This window comes from Salvelinus fontinalis, chromosome 39, assembly GCF_029448725.1.
Source record: "Salvelinus fontinalis isolate EN_2023a chromosome 39, ASM2944872v1, whole genome shotgun sequence".
Taxonomy (NCBI): Eukaryota; Metazoa; Chordata; class Actinopteri; order Salmoniformes; family Salmonidae; genus Salvelinus; species Salvelinus fontinalis.
In genome coordinates this window covers 15,660,964-15,683,242 of record NC_074703.1, presented here as the reverse complement: position 1 = coordinate 15,683,242, position 22,279 = coordinate 15,660,964, and the positions used below count along the sequence as shown (strand labels likewise).

The following is a 22,279-nucleotide window of genomic DNA, read 5'->3' as shown; positions in this document are numbered from 1 at the left end:
GCGCCGTGTCGTCAGAAGATCCAAGCCAGAAGGCGAAAGAGGTATTGTAGAATTTAGTTTGCTAGCCGGGAGATGCGCCTGGCTCACGGCTAACTGGTGCTAGCTTCGTGGCAGGGGTGTTAGCCACTAGCTAGCTGTGAAGATCAGAAGTAGAGGTCCAGGGAATACGGCAGGAAACAGGAAACCGGCGTTGTAGTGGAGAGACAGTCCAATACTGGTAGATTGGCGAGTATTATCCAGGCTAAAAAAGGTTATTATCCAGGCTAAAAACAGGGCTGGTATCTGTGCAGAAGTTAAAAACCGCTAGAATTGGCTAACAATGCCTAAATAGCTTGTAGCTAATTAGCTTGTTAGCTTCTGGTGGTTCTAGAATGTGTTCTAAAATTAAAAATAATAGCGATTCCGTATCACATTGGGTGAGGCAGGTTCCCGGAAGGTATAATGGAATTAAAATGGAAAAGAGTGAAAATAAAATTGAAATATATACAAAAAAGAAGAAAAATACAAACTACACGAGAGGACGAACAAAAACACGTCTTCACTGCTATGCCATCTTGGGCCGATCCCAAGATGTAGGAAATAACGTTACATTTTGTGACTATCATGAAGCATTATGACCATCCTGTGTCACTTTACTTGGACTAAGAAAATACACTTTATGACACTGTCAAGAAGCATTATGACCGTCATAATCTTATAAACCAGACGGGCTGATGACGAACATGCCCTTATGTCAGTCATCAGTCAAAAAGAGGGTGTCTTGTCCTGCTCCTGAAATCTGCTCCTGCACACATCCCGGTCATCAGCAACAGAGCATTTGGTACAGTAGGTGCATGTCTGACATCAATTTCAGAAAATGTTATATAACATAAACATACTGTTGACAAGTAGGCTATGGTGTAATGGAATGTTTTGCCTTGTGTGGTAGGTTGTGTGGGTTTCAACACTCTTGTGTAGGTGTCATAACCAGCCATAAAATACAGCAATATAAATGTCACAAGAGGTCAAAATATATGTGTCATGACAGTGTTATGACCATATTATGACAGGTTATGACAAGTTCTCAGCTGTTATGACATATTATGACATGGTTATGACCTTGTCATAGTGTTAAGACACTAGGTGTCAAGTAAAGTTTTACAAAACAATCCATGTCTCAAGGCTTAAAAATCCTTTTTAACCTGTCTCCTCCCCTTCATCTACATCGATGGAAGTGGATTTAACAAGTAACATAAATAAGGGAAAAATAGTTTTCACCTGGTCAGTCTATGTAACGGAAAGAGCATGTGTTCCTAATGTTTTGTACACTCAGGGTATATCCATAATGATGACAATATGTCAACTCATACACCATCACGTTGAAGCATTCCTGAAGTAATAACAGCCAAGTCTTCCTACGCTGAATTAATTCATATGCAAACATTGCCTCAAAATGTCACACAATATTTTGAATGGACTCCATCTGTGTTAAATAAGTGTCTCACATCATTTCAGAAAAAAAAGTCTCTGTAAGGTCCTTCTGTCGAAGAGTTGATTTCAAGTAAAAATTCAACCATCATTGTACTTTCTGACGGCCATGTTGAAACACATCAGAATTTGAGAGATTTTAAAAACAAGTTATCATCCAATAGGCTTTGATTAAATGTCCAATATCCTCGCCCACTTGGAAATTCTATAACAGTATTATATATGCCAATTATGTGATGGTCTGACCGCATTCTGTCCCCTATCCACACGTTTTAAACTTTTTGTGCCAGAGAGAATGACATAACAAAGTAATCAAGACGACTAGCTTGATTGAGCCTCCACCATGTATATCTAACTAGGTCAGGATATTTAAGCCTCCATATATCCACTACTTCCAACATATCCGTGACATTCATGATTTCCTTATTTATTTATTACATTTTTATTTCACCTTTATTTAACCAGGTAGGCCAGTTGAGAACAAGTTCTCATTTACAACTGCGACCAGGCCAAGATAGAGCAAAGCAGTGCGACAAAAACAACAACACAGAGTTACACATGGTATATAGAAACGTACAGTCAATACTACAATAGAAAAATCTATGTACTTTTGGCTTTTGATACTGTTAACCATGAGATTCTCATTTCAAAATTGTCCAAATTCAACTTTCCCCCCGATGCCTTGTGATGGATGAAATCATACCTTGAAGGCAGAACTCAGTGTGTCAGAGTGAGCAATGAGCTGTCGCCTACTCTTAGCTATGATGTGGGCGTGCCCCAAGGGTCAATACTGGGGTCCCTCCTGTTCAGCCTGTACATTTATGATCTGCCTTCTGTCTGTACTGGGTATGAAGTTCAAATGTATGCAGATGATACAGTGATATATGTGCATGCAAAGAGCAAACAACAAGCTGCACAAGAACTCACTACTGTAATGGTCCAGGTTACAAAGTGGCTCAGTGACTCGTGTTTGCATCTCAATGTGAAAAAAACAGTTTGCATGTTCTTCACAAAGAGGGCAACATATGCTACTGAGCCAGATGTCTATGTGTCAGGGGAGAAGCTCCAGTTGGTATCTGATTTTAAGTACCTTGGCATCATCTCTTTTAAAAAGCATGTGAAAAAGGTAATTCAGATAACCAAATTCAACCTAGCTAATTTCCGATTTATACGAAATTGTTTGACTACAGAGGTAGCAAAACTGTACTTCAAATCTATGATACTCCCCCACTTAACATACTGCTTGACTAGTTGGGCCCAAGCTTGCTGTACAACATTAAAACCTATTCAGTCTGTCTACAAACAGGCTCTCAAAGTACTTGATTGGAAACCCAATAGCCATCATCACTGTTACATTCTCAGAAAGCATGAGCTCCTGAGTTGGGAAAATCTTGTGCAATACAACGACGCATGTCTTGTATTCAAGATCCTAACTGGCCTGGCTCCCCCTCCACTCAGTATTTTTGTTAAACAGAAAACCCAAACATATGGCAGCAGATCCACAAGGTCTGCCATGAGGTGACTGTATAGTTCCCTTAAGGAAAAGCACCTTTAGTAAATCCGCTTTCTCTGTGAGAGCTTCCCATATCTGGAATACATTGCCATCAGACACACATAACTGAACTACATATCACACTTTCACAAAATGCATGAAGACATGGCTAAAGGTCAATCAGATTTGTGATCATAATCCCAAGATGTGTATTGCCGCATTCCATGTTGTCTGTTGTCTGTAGCTTGTGAGGTGTGGAAACACTTTGTTGCTTTTATGAATTTTGTCTTGCTGATTTTTGTTCTATGTTGCTCTGTCTGTATGCTACGTCTTGCTTGTCCTATGTTGCTCTGTTTGTGTGCTATGTCTTGCTTGTCCTATGTTGCTCTGCGTGTGCTCACTGTTCAATGATTGTTTATATTGTAATTGATTTTAATAACCTGCCCAGGGACTGCGGTTGAAAATTAGCCGGCTGGCTAAAACCTGCACTTTTACTGAAATGTTGATTAACTTCTTTGGGGTAGGGGGCAGTATTTTCACGTCCGGATGAAAAGCATGCCCAGAGTAAACGGCCTGCTACAAAGCCATAAAAGCTAGAATATGCATATTATTAGTAGATTTGGATAGAAAATCCTCTGAAGTTTCTAAAACTGTTTGAATGATGTCTGTGAGTATAACAGAACTCATATGGCAGGCAAAAACCTGAGAAAAAATCCAACCAGGAAGTGGGAAATCTGAGGTTGGTCGATTTTCAACTCAGCTCCTATTGAAGATACAGTGGGATTTTGGTAATGTTGCACTTCCTAAGGCTTCCAATAGATGTCAACAGTCGTTAGAACCTTATCCGATGCTTCTACTGTGAAGTGGGGCTGAAGGAGAGAGGAATGAGTCAGGTCTATCATGACCTGAACATGCCCTGACCATGCGCGTTCACGTGAGAGCGAGCTCTGTTCCATCGCACTTCTGAAGACAATGGAATACTCCGGTTGGAACATTATTGAAGAATTATGTTAAAAACATCCTAAAGATTGATTCAATACTTCGTTTGTCATGATTTTACGGACTGTAATATAACTTTTTTAACTTTTCGTCCGTAATTTCCGTTGGACCTGCCCACGCGTCGTGAGTTTGGAAAGTGTACTGAACGTTAGAACAACAAGGAGGATTTTGGACATTAATGATGGACATTATCGAACAAAACAAACATTTATTGTGGAACTGGGATTCCTGGGAGTGCATTCTGATGAAGATCATCAAAGGTAAGTGAATGTTTATAATGTTACTTCTGACTTCTGTTGACTGCATAATTTGGCGGATATATTTGTGTCTTGATTGGGCTCTGAGCGCCGACTCAGATTATTGCATGGTTTGGTTTTTTCGTAAAGCTTTTTTAAAATCTGACACAGCGGTTGCATTAAGGAGAAGTGCATCTAAAATTCCATGCATAACAGTTGTATCTTTTAGCAATGTTAATTATGAGTATTCCTGTAAATTGATGTGGCTCTCTGCAAAATCAAAGGATGTTTTGGAACTTCTGAACGTAAGGCGCCAATGTAAACTCAGATTTTTGGATATAAATATGAACTTTACCGAACAAAACATACATGTATTGTTGTAACATGAAGTCCTATGAGTGTCATCTGATGAAGATCATCAAAGGTTAGTGATTAATTTTATCTATATTTCTGCTTTTTGTGAATCCTCTCTTTGGCTGGAAAAATGGCTGTGTTATTCTGTGAATAGGCACTCACCTAACATAATCGTGTGGTTTGCTTTCATCGTAAAGCCTTTTTGAAATCGGACACTGTGGCTGGATTTACAACAAGTGTATCTTTAATGTGCACTGTCCCTGTAAAAATAAAATAAACTCAAACTCAAACTCAAATGTACAATGTGTGCAGATGTAGTAAAATCAGGGAGGTAAGGCAATAAATAGGCCATAGCGGCGAAATAATTACAATTGAGGATTAACACTGGAGTGATAGATGTGCAGATAATGATGTGCAAGTAGAGATACTGTGGTGCAAAAGAGCAAAACAATAAATAACAATATGGGGATGAGGTAGTTGGGTGGGCTATTTACAGATGGGCTGTGTACAGGTGCAGTGATCGGTAAGCTGCTCTGACAGCTGATGCTTAATGTTAGTAAGGGAGATATAAGTCTCCAGCTTCAGTGATTTTTGCAATTTGTTCCAGTCATTGGCAGCAGAGAACTGGAAGGAAAGGCGGCCAAAGGAGGTGTTGGCTTTGGGGATGACCAGTGAAATATAGCTGCTGTAGGGCGTGCTACGGGTGGGTTTTGCTATGATGACCAGTGAGCTGAGACAAGGCGGGGCTTTACCTAGCAAAGACTTATAGGTGACCTGGACCCAGTGGTTTTGGTGGTGAATATGTAGCAAGGGCCAGCCAACGAGAGCATACAGATCGCAGTGGTGGGTAGTATATGGCGCTATGGTGACAAAACAGATGGCACTGTGATAGACTACATCCAATTTGCTGAGTAGAGTGTTGGAGGCTATTTTGTAAATGGCATCGCCGAAGTCAAGGATCGTTAGAATAGTCAGTTTTACGAGGGTATGTTTGGCAGCATGAGTGAAGGATGCTTTGTTTTGCGAAATAGGAAGCCGATTATAGATTTCAGTTTGGATTGGAGATGCATAGTGTGAGTCTGGAAGGAGAGTTTACAGTCTAACCAGATACCTAGGTATTTGTAGTTGTCCCCATATTCTAAGTCAGAACCGTCCAGAGTATTGATGCTAGTCAGGCGGGCGGGCAGGTGCGGGCAGCAATCGGTTGAAGAGCATACATTTAGTTTTACTTGCATTTAAGAGCAGTTGGAGGCCACGGAAGGAGTGTTGTATGGCATTGAATCTCGTTTGGAGGTTTGTTAACACAGTGTCCAAAGAAGGGCCAGATGTATACAGAATGGTGTCGTCTGCGTGGAGGTGGATCAGAGAATCACCAGCAGCAATAGCGACATCATTGATATAAACAGAGAAAAGAGTCGGCCCAATAATTGAACCCTGTGGCACCCCCATAGAGACTACCAGAGGTCCGGACAACAGGCCCTCCGATTTGACACACTGAACACTATCTGAGAAGTAGTTGGTGAACCAGGCGAGGCAGTCATTTGAGAAACCAAGGCTATTGAGTCTGCCGATGAGAATGCGGTGATTGACAGAGTCGAAAGCCTTGGCCAGGTCGATGAGGACGGCTGCACTGTCTTTTATTGATGGCGGTTATGATATCGTTTAGGACCTTGAGCGTGGCTGAGGTGCGCCCATGACCAGCTCGGAAACCAGATTGCATAGTGGAGAAGGTATGGTTGGATTCGAAATGTTCGGTGATCTGTTTGTAAACTTGGCTTTCGAAGACTTTAGAAAGGCAGGGCAGGATGGATATAGGTCTGTAACAGTTTGGATCAACATTGTCGCGGGATGACAGCTTTCCAATCTTTAAGGATCTCAGACAATACGAATGAGAGGTTGAATAGGGGTTGCAACAATTTTGGCAGATAGTTTTAGAAATAGAGGGTCCAGGGGGGGGGGGGGGGGGGGGGGATGGGTGCTTGGGAGGAGGTGCTCTTATTCTCCATTAATTTTACGGTGTCCCAAAACCTTTTGTAATTAGTGCTCCAGGAGGATGCACATTTCTGTTTGAAAAATCTAGCTTTTGCTTTCCTAACTGACTGTGTATATTGGTTCCTGACTTCCCTGAAAAGTTGCATATCGCGGGGACTATTCAATGCTAATGCAGTACGCCAAAGGATTTTTATGTGCTGTTCAAGGGCAGTCAAGTCTGGAGTGAACCAAAGGCTATATCTTTTCTTGGTTCTACATTTTTTGAATAGGGCATGCTTATTTAAGATGATGAGGAAAGCACTTTGAAAGAACAACCAATTCATCTGGTGCGTTGGGAACGGAGAATAAAAGGAGCAGATTTCTGGGCGTGGTAGAATAGATTCTGGGCATAATGTACTGACAAGGGTATGGTAGGATATGAGTACAGTGGACGTAAACCTAGGCATTGAGTGACGATGAGAGAGGTTGCATCTCTGGAGGCACCAGTTAAGCCCGGTGAGGTCTCCGCATGTGTGGGGGTGGGTAAAAAGAGCTATCTAAGGCATGTTGAGCGGGACTGGCGGCTCTACAGTGAAATAAAGCAATAAGAACTAACTGAAACAGCAGTAGACAAGTCATATTGACATTAGAGAGAGTCATAGAGCAATCACAGGTGTTGATTGGGAGAGCTAAGACAACAACGGGTAAATGGTGATGAATGGGCAGAGAGGGTCAGTTCGGTACACACAGGACGTGAGATTGATGCTGGGGCCGACAGATAAACAAAATTATGTACTGCGTTAGTGAACAGTCCAGCAGGCATCAGCTGTGTAGCCAAGTGATCATAGGGTCCAATGAGCATCAATAGGTGAGTCAGGGAGACGTTCGGTAGTTGCTTCTATGCTAGGCGAGCGGGAGACATGGCGTTCAGAAAGCTAGCGGGCCGGGGTTAGCAGATGGGTATTCGGCGACATCGCAACGGAAAAGCCTGTTGAAGCCACATCGAACGATTACGTCGGTAGACCAGTCGTGATGGATCGGCGGGGCTCGGTGTCGACAATAAAGGGTCCAGGCCAATTGGCAAAAGAGGTATTGTAGCCCAAGAGTTAGCTGGTATACTTTGTTGGCTAGCCGAGAGATGGGCCTAGCTCGAGGCTAGCTCTAGGCTAACTGGTGCTTGCTTCGGGACAGAAGTGTTAGCCAACAATAGCCACTCGGTTGCAGCTAGCTATCTGCGATGATCCGGTGTAATGGTCCAGAGCTTGTGGCAGGAATCCGAGAAGAGCAGTTCGATATGCTCTGGGTTGATATCGCGCTGTGCAGACTGGCAGGTATTGACCGAGCTAAAGCTGGCTTGTGTTCGAGCTAAAGGTGAAGACCGCTAGCAGTGGCTAACAATGACTATTACCTAGTAGCTAGTTAGCTGGCTAGCTTCTGATGGAGGTTCCAGTTATAAAGTATAAAAATAACAGATTCGTACCACATTGGGTGAAGCTGGTTGCAGGAAAGTATATTTAGATCGTAGATGGAAAGTGAGATTAAAATATATACAAAAAAAAACAGAAGAAACAATCTACTTACATGGTACAAGACCAACACATATCCGACTGCTACGCCATCTTAAGTGCATGAGGTGATAGTTTGTACCGTGATTTCCTTTACGGTCCATAGAGGTGTTTAAAACCGTATTATAATCTCCCACCATAATAATAATAGAGTCTGTATTGCTTGTAGGGTTTATAAATTACTATATATATTTTCAAAGAAGCGTGGATCATCATTATTTGGACCATATAGGTTAATGGGCCATATCTGTTTATGGTCCAATAACATATTTAAAATCATCCATCTACCTTGAGGATCTGTTTGGACAATTTTTACATTTGGATTAAAATTACTGTTAATTAATTTCATCACTCCTATCATCACTAAGTGTTGCCCTCCCCCCCCCCCCCCCCCCCCCACCCTTGGGTCGTGCCGTGGGGGAGATGTTCGTGGGCTATACTCGGCCTTGTCTCAGGATAGTAAGTTGGTGGTTGAGGATATCCTTCTAGTGGTGTGGGGGCTGTGCTTTGGCAAAGTAGGTTGGGTTATATCCTGCCTGTTTGGTCCTGTCCGGGGGTATCGTCCTCCCGACCCCTCCTCTCTCAGCCTCCAGTATTTATGCAACAATAGTTTATGTGTCTGGGGGCTAGGGTCAGTCTGTTATATCTGGAGTATTTCTCCTGTCTTATTCGGTGTCCTGTGTGAATTTAAGTATGCTCTCTCTAATTCTCTCTCACTCTTTCTCTCTCTCTTTCTCTCTCTCTCTTTCTTACTTTTTTCTCTCTCTCTCTTTCTTACTCTGAATGAGTATCTCTAGCCAACTGACATTTACTCCTGAGGTGCTGACCTGTTGCACCCTCTACAACCACTGTGATAATTATTATCTGACCCTGCTGCTCATCTATGATCTTGGATATGTTCTGTTATAATCTGCACCCGGCACAGCCAGAAGAGGACTGGCCACCCCCCACAATCAAATACATTTGATTGATTGATTGCTTTTGAATTTCTTTGCCCATGGGAGAAATACATTTTTCCCCCCCAGTCCTTTTTCCACACAACTTTATCTAAACGTGTTGAATAGATATTATAAATATAGATATATTCCTTCTCTTTTTGCCAGGTAAATACTAATAGTCTTTTATTATTATCTGTTAAGCCATTACAATTATAACTGGCTATACTTATTTCACCATTTACCATAATGAGATACAAGTTTCAAATCTATTTATCATAACATATGTTTGTAAACTCACCATTAAAAAGTAGCATAGTGATTGAGTGCCCATATAGCTATACCATGATAATTGCATTGCTACTAAGTAAACCTCCAATTGTTCCCCACTATTCCCCCCACATAAAACCCCTCCCCATCCCAAGTTGGGTTGTCATCCCAGTGACCAGCAGACCATCCCCGTTCCCCCGGGTCTCAGGGCCCCCGAGCGACTGGGACCCATCCTTCGAAAAGAGCACACAGTGCCACCCACAGAACAGAAGCAGATCAACCGCCAAAAGCATTTCCATCGCCCTCACTTCGATTTGCATTATATATAGCTATTAAAAAATATATTCATATTAAAAATCCTGCTTATCTTAATTTCCATAATGAACAAATCATTTTCGTAATAATGTAGGCAGTTCATGCTAAGGATTGTTACCTGTAACCAGGATTGCCATTACAAAAATTACATTTTTGGCAAGAAATTATTATTTTAGCAAACAATTATTGAGATTCATCCTATATTGTCCCTAACATCTTTACTCCCTAGCAACAGTTGTGGGATACATACACACACACAAACACTCATACACACTCAACCCTTTACCCACACAAACAACCATAAACTCAGATGCTCAACAGTTGTTCCATCCCAGAGCCCAACTCAAAAACGGACTTGATTTACGAATGCATATACAGTTGCAGATGTTTGAGAAGGCATGCAAAATTGAGCAAAAACTGGAAAAAATTGGGAGATTTGATTAACCACTGTCAAGTACTAGGTGACTGAGATCAGATACACACCCTTCCCCTGAAACACACACACAAGGGTCCCCCGTTGTGACCATTTTCCCAAGCATCTCTGTGCAGTCAGACCTTTGCCACCAGGGCAACAATAATATGCCCCCTCTCTGAATGTCCGAGTGTGACCCCCTCCCCATGGGCTACTGCAGATAGTGTTGCCAGCACTGCCACTACCTAGGTGGGGGCACCCCACCGGAATCCCCACCGGCTAGGTACAAGGTCGTAAAGGTTCTCATTAGCAGCTTTGAGAATTTCCTTGTATATTATGCTCTCCCATCAGGGGGCTTTGGCTTTGTAGGACCAACCCTGCCAGGCAGGCTCAGAATCTTGAGGGGGCGGTGTTGCTTTAGTAGGTCTCTGACCACATTCACCTTTCTGATTTGGCTGCGTATAGGGTACTTACAGCAGGCCCATAAAACAGAGGACTTCTCCTCAGTGTATGGGTTGCTCAGGTGGGTGTCCATGGTATAGGGTTGGGGACCATTCCATCAGGATAGAACAATAAATAAATAAACAATATTTATAATTTATTTTAAAATGTTTATCTCATATCTGCACAAAATTGAAAGCTCTCTGGCACAACCTGTCACGCCCTGGCCTTAGTTATCTTTGTTTTCTTTATTATTTTAGTTAGGTCAGGGTGTGACTTGGGGGATGTATGTGTTTTGTATTGTCTAGGGGTTTTGTATGTTTATGGGGCAGTGTCTAGTCTAGGTGTATGTATGTCTATGGTTGCCTAGATTGGTTCTCAATTAGAGACAGCTGTCTATCGTTGTCTCTGATTGGGAACCATATTTAGGCAGCCATATTCATTGGGTAGTTCGTGGGTTATTGTCTATGTCTATGTTGCATGTTAGCACATTGTTTTGATTAGCTTCATGTTCGTCGTTTATTGTTTTGTATTAGTATGTCAAGTGTTCTTCGTTTTTCGTCTTCATTAAAAATAGAAGATGTATTCAAACCACGCTGCGCTTTGGTCCTCCTCTCTTCAATGTTACGACGATCGTAACACAACCTCTGCTCACAAACACACATGGGCTCTGGGATTTGCAACCTTTATCCATCTTCACTCACTTAACACTTTTCCAAACACAAACAAACACACCCCACCTTCCATCACAATAGATCTGCACATACTGTCACGACCCCCGCCGAAATCGGTCCCTCTCTTTGTTCGAGCGGCGTTAGGCGGTCGAAGTCACCGGTCTTCTAGCCATCGCCGCTCCACCTTTCATTTTCCATTTGTTTTGTCTTGTTTTCCCGCACACCTGGTTTACATCCCCTCATTACTCTACGTGTATATTATCCTCTGTTCCCCCCATGTCTGTGTGTGGTATTGTTCGTTCGCTATGTCATGACGTTGGCCTAGGGGTAGGTTTATGACAGTCATAAATACCTCTTTCCCCCCTTTTCCCTCTCCCTACTATAACTGATGTGACATAAGAAAACCCCTTGGTTAACATAGAGATTCTGGGAACATCAGAAGTGGGGGGAAATGAACTATATTCTGGTAATCCGACCAACTGAACATATGCGGTGGTACTTAAGGTATATTATGTCAGTTCGGTTGCCCTCTGACACATTCTCATCAATGATAGAATGACATAAACTCTACTGTGGAAAGTCTAAACGTCAGAGGTATCGGATTCACATGGAATTGTTGTTTAATTCAAATGTTTGAATATGAAATTATTTGTGAAGAGATTAAATGTAATTTTAGCTTCCAAATGAGAGATTTGGATTTTCATAAATTTGGGCTTCTGCTCAACTAGGGGCCCGCCCCTGTGAAGAGACATGGGTTATAAACTTTTCAGACACACCCCTCTGCCTCCACTATAAAAGCCATTGACAAAAATATAACTTCCTGTTCCGGGTACATTTAGGATGACGATCCGATGTCAGAATGGTTCAGATAATAACTACAGAACTAAGCCAACATCAGCATGGACTTTGGTTGTAAATGGTATGAACTTTGAACTCGTATTCACTACAAAAGTGATACCTCCTAGCCGTTGAGTTGGCAACAGCTGCTACAAACGCAGGTTAGGAAGGACAGTCAGAGTATCCCGTCTACTACACATCAACGTTACTCCAACGTATCCAGCGACCACCAGAGACATTCTTCAAAGGACAGAGGACTCGGGTTGGCGACACGGTCCATCTACCACCAACCTACTGAAGTGCAGCTCAGAGTAAATATTTATTGCATTTTCCTTTTTCAAATGGGCGGTAATTTAGAATGCATAAGATACTGTATTTACGATAGCACAGTTCGCCTATGTTCCAGTCTCCCGCTCTTTCACTAAAACCCAGCCCCCCCCTTTCCTTTGTGTAACAAGCTGTCATATCTATCCTGCCCGCTAGGGACGTTTCTTTATGACGGCACTTTGTGATCAATTTATGATTTAATTGTGTATGTGTGTTTCTGTGTGATTAGTTAGATATTTAGTAAATAAATAATTAAACCCAATTTTGTATTGCTGATTGTTAGCCAGGATTCTTGCAGATAACCAAGGATTTACCACTTTCAGATGAGACTGAATAAAATGACGATTAATGTGACTGCTATGGATGTAAAATATTACTAAATCTTTAAGAGTTTATTCGAAAGATAACAGCTCTATAAATATTATTTTGTGGTGTCCCTCTCTAGTTAATTAACATTTACATGATTAGTTCAATCAGGTAATATTAATTACGGAGAAATTATTTTATAGAATAGCATGTCATAGCAATTAATCTGGCATAGTCAAAGACACGACAGCTACGTGTGTGACGCTACAGGCTGGTTTTGCGCCGGGTATTGTTGTAACCCGTGGTTTTGTTATTTGTACCTATTTGTGTATTTGTGCGCTATCACTTTTTTCCATGGGCCAGAGTGTTGTGACACAGTTGCATCCGGCTTTTTTCCTCTGCCAGAATAAAGTGTGCCTGTTCACCCATCTCTGCTCTCCTGCACCTGACTTCATTCGACCACTTGCGCACACTGTGACACATACCCACATACTGTGCCTTCTATGTCCTCTGTTTGCTGTGTTTTATCTCTACCATGTTGATTGAGTACTTTTGTGTTCCAGTTTCTTATATTTAAAAATGCATTATTTCGCTAATTATCCTTTCTTCTAATGCTGTCTTATCAATTTATGAAATACTATAAACAGAAAGTCTAATACTAATTATTTCCCAACATTCCCCCTATCTAGAATGGTATAGCGTAGTTGTAGTTTATTTCTTTAACAATTGATGTATTTTATTGCTTTTCTATATATATTTCTTATTACAATCCCTAACATGGCTAGTATTGGGTGTTGCATTATTTGAGTCCTCTATGGGAACTTTGTAACATTTAGAATATCCATGGACTAGTCTTTGTGTCTTGGAACATTTGGTTATCAATATACAGTTTATCGACTACAAGAGCTACACTTTTCCCTTTTAATCTTTTCTCCTTGAAGACTGGGTACAGAACTTTGCGGCGTTCTGCAATTTCGTTCATGCCTATTTTCATGCCAGCAAGTCTTTTATCCACGCTTTTAACCATTATTTTATCTTTAAAGAAAACAAATTTGGCAACGATTGGGCGCTCATATCTCTGTCCTCTCTGTCTGAAACAGTGTACATTTCGAGTTGGATTTTGTCGACAGCTTCGCGTGGGATCTGAAGCGCTGTCAGGAGGAACTCCCTCACTACACCCTCAGGAATTTCTCCTTCATTCTCACAGACACCTTTTTACCAGATTTTCTCTCATAGTTTCAGTCTGTATGTCAAGTAAATCTTCTCTCATAAAGATGTTCTCCTTTTAAGTTCATTAACCTCTCTTGGGTATGGGGCAGTATTTTCACATCCGGATGAAAAGCATGCCCAAAGTAAACTGCCTGTTACTCAGGCCCAGAAGCTAGGATATGCATATAATTGGTAGATTTGCATAGAAAACACTCTAAAGTTTCAAAAAGGTTAAAATAATGTCTGTGAGTATAAGAGAACTGATATGGATGATATAACCCCGAGGACAAACTATCCCTAAAAAAGAATTCGGCCTGCCACTGTTTTAAAAGGCTGTCACTTTTATTATAAGGCGAAGTCCTCCCAGATTGCCATTCCTAGGGCTTCCACTAGATGACAACAGTCTTTAGAAAGAGTTTCAGGCTGGGTTTTGGAAAAATTAGCCAGAAATTATAGTTTTTCTAGGTGGCTCCCATTTTGGCTGTAGTGTTTCCAAGCGCGTGAATGAGAACATGTTCTTTGGTATTTTCCTCCGGTAAAGACAATAACGATTCTCCGTATGAATTTTTATAGTTTATTTACGTATTAGGGTACCTAAGGTTTGATTATAAACGTTGTTTGACTTATTTGGAAAAGTTTATTAGTAACGTTTGGGATTCATTTTGTATGCATTTTGATGGAGGGAAACTGGGTGGATTATTGACTGAAGCGCGCCAGCTAAACTGAGTTTTTATGGATATAAAGAAGGACATTATCTAACAAAAGGACCATTTGTGATGTAACTGGGACCTTTTGGAGTGCCAACAGAAGAAGATCATCAAAGGTAAGCCATTTATTATATCGCTATTTCTAACTTTCGTGTCGCACCTCCCTGGTTGAAATATGTGGTTTTATATGGTTTTGTTTGCGGGGCACTGTTCTAAGATAATCGCATGGTGTGCTTTCGCCGTAAAGCCTTTTTGAAATCTGACATAGTGGCTGGATTAAGAAGGAATTAAGCTTTATTTTGATGTGTTACACTTGTGATTTTATGAAACTTAAATATTTATAATTCTGTAGTTTGTATTTCGCGCTCTGCAATTTCACCGGATGTTGGCCAGGTGGGACGCTACCGTCCCACCTGCCCATAAGAAATGAATGTCCATTTCAAACTTATTGACTGTCCCTTTTAGCTTGTTTGCTTCTTTCTCCATTGTCACAGCTTTTTCTTCACTCATCTCAAGGCTCGCCTTCAACTCATTTGTATCATTAATCAGTAGTTCAATTATGCCCAGTTTTTCATTTATTGATTTCAACAGATCAGTTTCCACCCTTACCATACCCGGGGGTTAAAAGCTTAAATCGTCTGTGTCCATCGAGGAGTGGCGTTTTCTTTTGGAGATTGGTTCTCCTTGTTTACTCTCCGTTATGTTTGGGTGTTGCTTGTTTTCCTATTATTTGTAGATACATTTCTCTAGCCTTATGATTTGTTTTGTGTTGTTATCCAGATTGTTATCCTGTTATCCAGATCCAGTGCTAATATCTTGTTTGTTTTTATCTTGAGGTGATTTGCACTGCTATGTTCAGTCCGCCATCTTGCCGCCTAGCAGTCCTGTCTTTAGTAATACCCATCTTACATGTAATCTATTACATGCTGGTTTATTCATTGTAAGAAAGTCCCACTCGTTGAATCCACCATAGAGGTTACAGTAAAACTAGTCAACCCACTCACATCTGGCCCAGTCCAGGCAGTGAAACTGAAACTATACTGGTAGCTGTGGGAGTGAAACAGATTTGCATAGACAGGGCTCGGTGGTTCTGCTTGTCCCAGAATAGAGCAGCACTGTCACCAGATGTTCACCCTGTCCCCAGGGGCTTGGAGGTAGAGAAGACTATAACTCTACTTTCTATCTTGAAGTAGTGGCACTTGCAATATTAGTCATTTTAATAATGTATTTAACTTCAAATCACAGACTATAACACACGTCCAAGACACCCGTACACTGTGTGATAGTTCTTATTTTATTGCTGTAAAGTCTGTCAAGTTAAACATGTCTGACACAGACTCAGTATCCTGATGAGTAAAGACAGTCATCAACTACTACCATGGCAGAGCCTCTTCTATTATATCATAGTATATTGAGATGGTGTTAATTACTGGTCAATGATGATGTTAAGTGAGAATGAGGTTTAGGCCTGACAGTTTTCAAAGACACCATGAATCAGCCTTACTGATGACATTTATTTTTCCAGAATATTACAAATATATCTATGATCCAGTTAACTAATAGAAACAACACAATTATGGATTGCAAAAATACATCTTTATTTGAATCCATTATTACATAATTGAAGCATCAAAGCAAACATGATAGTGAATAAAACAGATCACATCAAATCTAAAACGAACAAAATCTCAGTCTACAGATTGGATTGACACATGAACTCAAGCCAAGCCCCCTGTTATTCAATTACGAGAGTGATCACGAAATCAGAGAACGAAGCAAGTCAAAGCAGAGGAACCAGCAATCTCTCTCCACAGGGGTGTGTGACTGGTGGGTCCTACCCAGAACAGTCAGCCTTCCTCAGGGTCTTGGTGACTGGAGTCTGAGATTTCTGCTGGGCTTCACAGGTCACCTCTCCTGCCTTGGTCCACTCCTGGGCAGTGAGAGTCAGGGTGCTGCTCCAGCTGTACAGACCGCCCTTCTCCAGGACCCCGGGACTGGCCTCCTGCTTCTTGCTGGTCCCGTCCACTTTCCAGCTCATGGTCCAGTCTGAGGGGAAGCCCTTGTTGGCCAGACACGTCAGTGTGGCTGTTGTTGTACTGGACAGCTCCTCACTAGAGGGGGGCAGGACGGTGAGGGTGGGAGCACTGTTACCTGGAACAAACAGAAGACATTAACTTATTAACTACATCAAGTACAACTACAGTAAGAGCTCATCTTCAGCAAAGTACACATCAAAATAAAGTGAATTGGAAATGCCCTCTAAATATGAATGTACAAGTTAGATTGTTTAGTAATATGATAAAGCAGATTTATGAACCGAACAAGTATCAAATAAGCAGAGTTACAAGTTATACGACGTCTGTTATACTTGTCATACAGATATTATTTAGGAATGGATCTGATGAGAATGGCCTAGTCATATTCATAGTATTTGCAGAATTTGAGCCAAAATTATTTTTAATCACATATCAACCATGTTAGTTCATGAAGTTGGTTACCAACATAACTGAGACCTTTTGTCTTCACACTAACAGTGAAGGCTACCATGAACTCAATCCATCAATAATGACTACTATATCCAATATTATTAAATAATTGTCATACCAGAACTAAGAGTTATACTCTGCAATCATACAAATCAGACATAAATAAACCTACAATTTAAAATTTTGAGTCAATAAAATGTTATCTGAAAGAAGGCACAGTCAAAAGCAATTAAAACATTTAGAAAATTGCAATATGTTACTTACTTCCAACATCTAGTCTGGTGCCGCTACCAAAAGTGTACCACAGTGATACAATCCCTATTACTGCTGGTACAAAAACCTCCTGACCATTGGACAAGCTGAATTTGTGGTTCAAATCATTGACTCTAATATGGTATGAATACTTGCCAAAGATGATTTTATCTTGTTCATTAGAAATAAAGTGTTTTTGTTTTGTTTTCCCAAAGAATTTGCTGAAACTACTGTTTATTTCCTACAAGGTGCAGTATGTTTATTTATACACCTAATCTAGAATGTAGGCTAATCACTCTCATCGTTTAAAGGCAGGTCAAATCTTATTAGAAGTAATAACATTCATATTCTAAATGCCCATATAATGTGTAGGTCTTGTATATTTTTCCCCAAAAACACGTAGAAAAGGTCCATTAAAAAATCCTCAATATTGAGGCTAAATTTATAGAAATATTGAAACACGACATCAAAAGGTGAACAAAACAGTTAATCTAGTTGTTTACTTACTTCCAACATCTAGCCTGGTGCCGCTACCAAAAGTCCACCACAGTGATACATTCCATATTACTGCTGGTACAAAAACCTCTCTGTGTTGTGATGCTGCAGCTGTTACAGTGAAGATCACTCATAGAGAATCATAATCAACATTAATACACTTGACCATCTTCCAGGTAGAACAAACACTTCATATAAGCTGTTTCTAGATAATACAAATGAATTGTATCTTAAATCCAGATATGAGTATGTTTTCCTTCCTCTGTGTATCAGGTGTTCTCCTAGTCTGTAGGTACAGTCCAGCATTAGATCAGTGTTGCTAGTATTCCTCCATATTGTCCATATGAAAGACAACAGCAGCAGCAGTAGTGATAGTGATCCATGTTGTATATTCCTTTATTAAACATGTTGATCTCAGATTTAACAGTGGTGGTAAAGTCACAGAGGACAGACAACACTACCAGAGGAATCCTACCAGCTTTAGTTTAGAGAAGTGTTCACTAACTGATTAGAGGAACTTACATCAGAGACCAAGCATGATTGAACTGACAGTTCATTATATCTGATCATCATCAGAATCAAAATATAATGGTGGTGTGACATTAAATGTACCATACATTAGTGATCTGAGTAAACAGTTACTGTTTGATGTTATAAAAGGGGCGGCAGGTAGCTAGCGGATAGAGCGTTGGCCTAGTAACCAAAAGGTTGCTAGTTCAAATCCCCAGGCTGACACAGTGAAACATCTGTCGATGTGCCCTTTAGCTAGGCACTTAGCCCTAATTGCTCTAGGGTCGTCGTTAATAATGGCAGATGCTGGCCGTGACCACAGTTGTGGAGTGTATAATACACATGTGTGAAATAGGACAAATAAGCACCCACCTAATTACTACTTTAATAAAAGCAAGCTCTTGCAGGACAAAATATATTCTAATGATGGGAGCCTACATTGACACTGAAATAGAGTTGAAATACTCATTTGCATAATGCATATCCCCTGCTGCTCTAAGAGTGTTTATATCCCTGTGAGGACATTGTGAGTTTAACACTTCATGACTGAGAGCTGTCCTTCATGACAACAGAACCACAACAACCATGACTTTTATCACCATCTTTATCTGGACACTGGCACTCTGCTTTCAATGTTATATCGTTTACAGAAAATTACCTTGACAATATAAAGTTATTATTTTATACAGTACTGGACAAATTAATTAACAATTGAATGCTAATGATTATACATCTCTTTTTCAGAGTCCAGATCACTGTGTCTCCTGCAGTGAAAACTGTTTCAGTGGGTTACTCAGTCAGTCTCAGTTGTAATCATTAAGTTTAACACAACAGTGGTAGGCCTGATCACCAACAACGACGAGACAGCCTATAGGGAGGAGGTCAGAGACCTGGCTGGGTGGTGCGAGAATAACAACCTATCCCTCAACGTAACCAAGACTAAGGAGATGATTGTGGACTACAGGAAAAGGAGCACCGAGCACGCCCCCATTCTCATCGACGGGGCTGTAGTGGAGCAGGTTGAGAGCTTCAAATTCCTTGGTGTCCACATCAACAACAAACTAGACTGGTCCAAACACACCAAGACAGTCGTAAAGAGGGCACGACAAAGCCTATTCACCCTCAGAAAACGAAAAAGATTTGGCATGGGTCCTGAGATCCTCAAAAGGTTCTACAGCTGCAACATTGAGAGCATCCTGACCGGTTGTATCACTGCCTGGTACGGCAATTGCTCGGCCTCCGACCGCAAGGCACTTCAGACGGTAGTGCGTACGGCCCAGTACATCACTGGGGCAAAGCTGCCTGCCATCCAGGACCTCTACACCAGGCGGTGTCAGAGGAAGGTCCTGAAAATTGTCAAAGACCCCAGCCACCCCAGTCATAGACTGTTCTCTCTACTACCACATGGCAAGCGATACCGGAGTGCCAAGTCTAGGACAAAAAGGATTCTCAACAGTTTTTACCCCCAAGCCATAAGACTCCTGAACAGGTAATCAAATGACTACCTGGACTATTGCATTGTGTGCCCCCCCCTAACCTCTCTACTGCTACTCTCTGTTCATCATATATGCACAGTCACTTTAACCATACCCACATGTACATACTACCTCAATAAGCCTGACTAACCGGTGTCTGTATATAGCCTTGCTACTCTTATTTTCAAATGTCTTTTTACTGTTGTTTTATTTCTTTACTTACTTACACACACCATACTTTTTTTCCCTCCGCACTATTGGTTAGAGCCTGTAAGTAAGCATTTCACTTAAAGGTTGTATTCGGCGCACATGACAAATAAACTTCGATTTGATTGGTAATGATACATTTCATCTCTGTTTGAGTCCAGGTCACTGTGACTGACTCCTGCAGTGAAAACTTTTTCAGTGGGACACTCAGTCAGTCTCAGCTGTAAGACCAGCAGTGCTGTAAACAGTGAGGGCAATGGACACTATTTGCACTGGTAACAACAGAAACCTGGAGGAGCTCCTCAACTCCTGATGCACACTTCCAACCAACGTCAGTCTGGGACTCCATCTAGATTCAGTGGCAGTGGATCTGGGAGTGACTTCATTCTGACCATCAGTGGAGTCCAGGCTGAAGATGCAGGAGGTTACTGTCAGAGTGCACACTACTTAAGTGCCTGGGTGTTCACACAGTGATACAGAGCCGTACAAAAACCTCCCTCAGTCAGACTGCACAGTGACATGGAACACTGATCAGTAGAGGAGGTCAACTTTGAAAATGGTTAGAAAGTATCATACAATTCACACGTTCTCCAACGTCGTCATCATGGCTGTAACTTGTTATATTGTTCATGAACTAAAAGTGTATATAAAAGTTTAGACATTTTGGAACACATTACCAGTCCATATGTAGAGTAAGATCTACTGATGTTAAATCAGCATTAGCCCTCCAAACCAAATCCCTACATGAGCTTCACAACCAATTATTGATGTGATCATCTTGCATGTATTAATGAGCTGTTAGAGCTGTGAATGAGACATGATGCTGGGCTCAAACAGAAAACACATGTAGAGACAAACTACACACTATTATCATAAAGTATGATATCCATTTTCTATGTTACAAATTCCACCATAGATGTCACCAGCAGCCTTCCACCCTGCATCCCACTGCTGGCTTGCTTCTGAAGCAAAGCAGTGTTGGTCCTGGTCAGTCCCTGGATGGGAGACCAGATGCTGCTGGAAGTGGTGTTGGCGGGCCAGTAGGAGGCACTCTTTCCTCAGGTCTAAAAACAATATCCCAATGCACCAGCGTAGTTGCCCTGTGTAGGGTGCCGTCTTTCGGATGGGACATTAAATGGGTGTCCTGACTCTCTGAGGTCATTAAAGATCCCATGGCACTTATCATAAGAGTAGAGGTGTTAACCCTGGTGTCCTGGTTAAATTCCCAAGCTGTCCCTTATACCATCAGTCACCTAATCATCCCCAGCTTACAACTGGCTCATTCATCCCCCTCTCCCCTGTAACTATTCCCCAGGTAGTTGCTGTAAATGAGAATGTGTTCAGTCAACCTACGTGGTAAAAAGTGTTTTTTTAAACCTGTCCACTCCCTCACATCTGGCCCAGTCCAGTGTATTTCACTCAGTGAAACTGTTCAACTGATGGAGTGACACAGACAGGACAGGGTGGTTCTGCTTGTCCCAGAAGAGCAGCACTGTCACCATATTAGAAATGAAACAAACTCAGCAAAAAAATAAATATCCTCTCACTGTCAACTGTGTTTATTTTCAGCTAACTTAACATGTGTAAATATTTGTATGAACATAAGATCCAACAACAGACAAACTGAACAAGTTCCACAAACATGTCACTAACATAAATTGAATGTGTCCCTGAACAAATGGGGGGGTCAATATCAAACGTAACAGTCAGTATCTGGTGTGGCCACCAGCTGCATTAAGTCCTGCAGTGCATCTCCTCCTCATGGACTGCACCAGATTTGCCAGTTCTTGCTGTGAGATGTTACCCCACTCTTCCACCAAGGCACCTGCAAGTTCCCGGACATTTCTGGGGGGAATGGCCTTAGCCCTCACCCTCCGATCCAAAATGTCCCAGACGTGCTCAATGGGATTGAGATCCGGGCTCGTCACTGGCCATGGCAGAACACTGACATTCCTGTCTTGCAGGAAATCACACACAGAACGAGCCGTATGGCTGGTGGCATTGTCATGCTGGAGGGTCATGTCAGGATGAGCCTGCAGGAAGGGTACCACATGAGGGAGGAGGATGTCTTCCCTGTAATGCAGTGTTGAGATTGAGCTTGTTGTCATTGCAGGCAGTCCGATGATGCTGTGACACACCACCCCAGACCATGAGGGACCCTCCACCTCCAAATCAATCCCTCTCCAGTGTACAGGTATCAGTGTAACGCTCATTCCTTCAACGATAAACGCGAATCCGACCATCACCCCTGGAGAGACAAAACCGCGACTTATCAGTGAAGAGCACTTTTTGCCAGTCCTGTCTGGTCCAGTGATGGTGGGTTTGTGCCCATAGGCA

General features: G+C 41.6%; 1 gene segment (V, D, J or C); it reads right to left on the bottom strand.

The window, feature by feature from the left end:
- Positions 1–16,117: 16,117 nt before the first annotated feature.
- On the bottom strand, positions 16,118–18,307 carry LOC129838383 (Ig kappa-b4 chain C region-like). The segment is given in 3 exon segments: positions 16,118–16,668; positions 17,763–17,879; positions 18,301–18,307. Coding segments are annotated over 3 exon segments (441 nt in total).
- Positions 18,308–22,279: the final 3,972 nt, after the last annotated feature.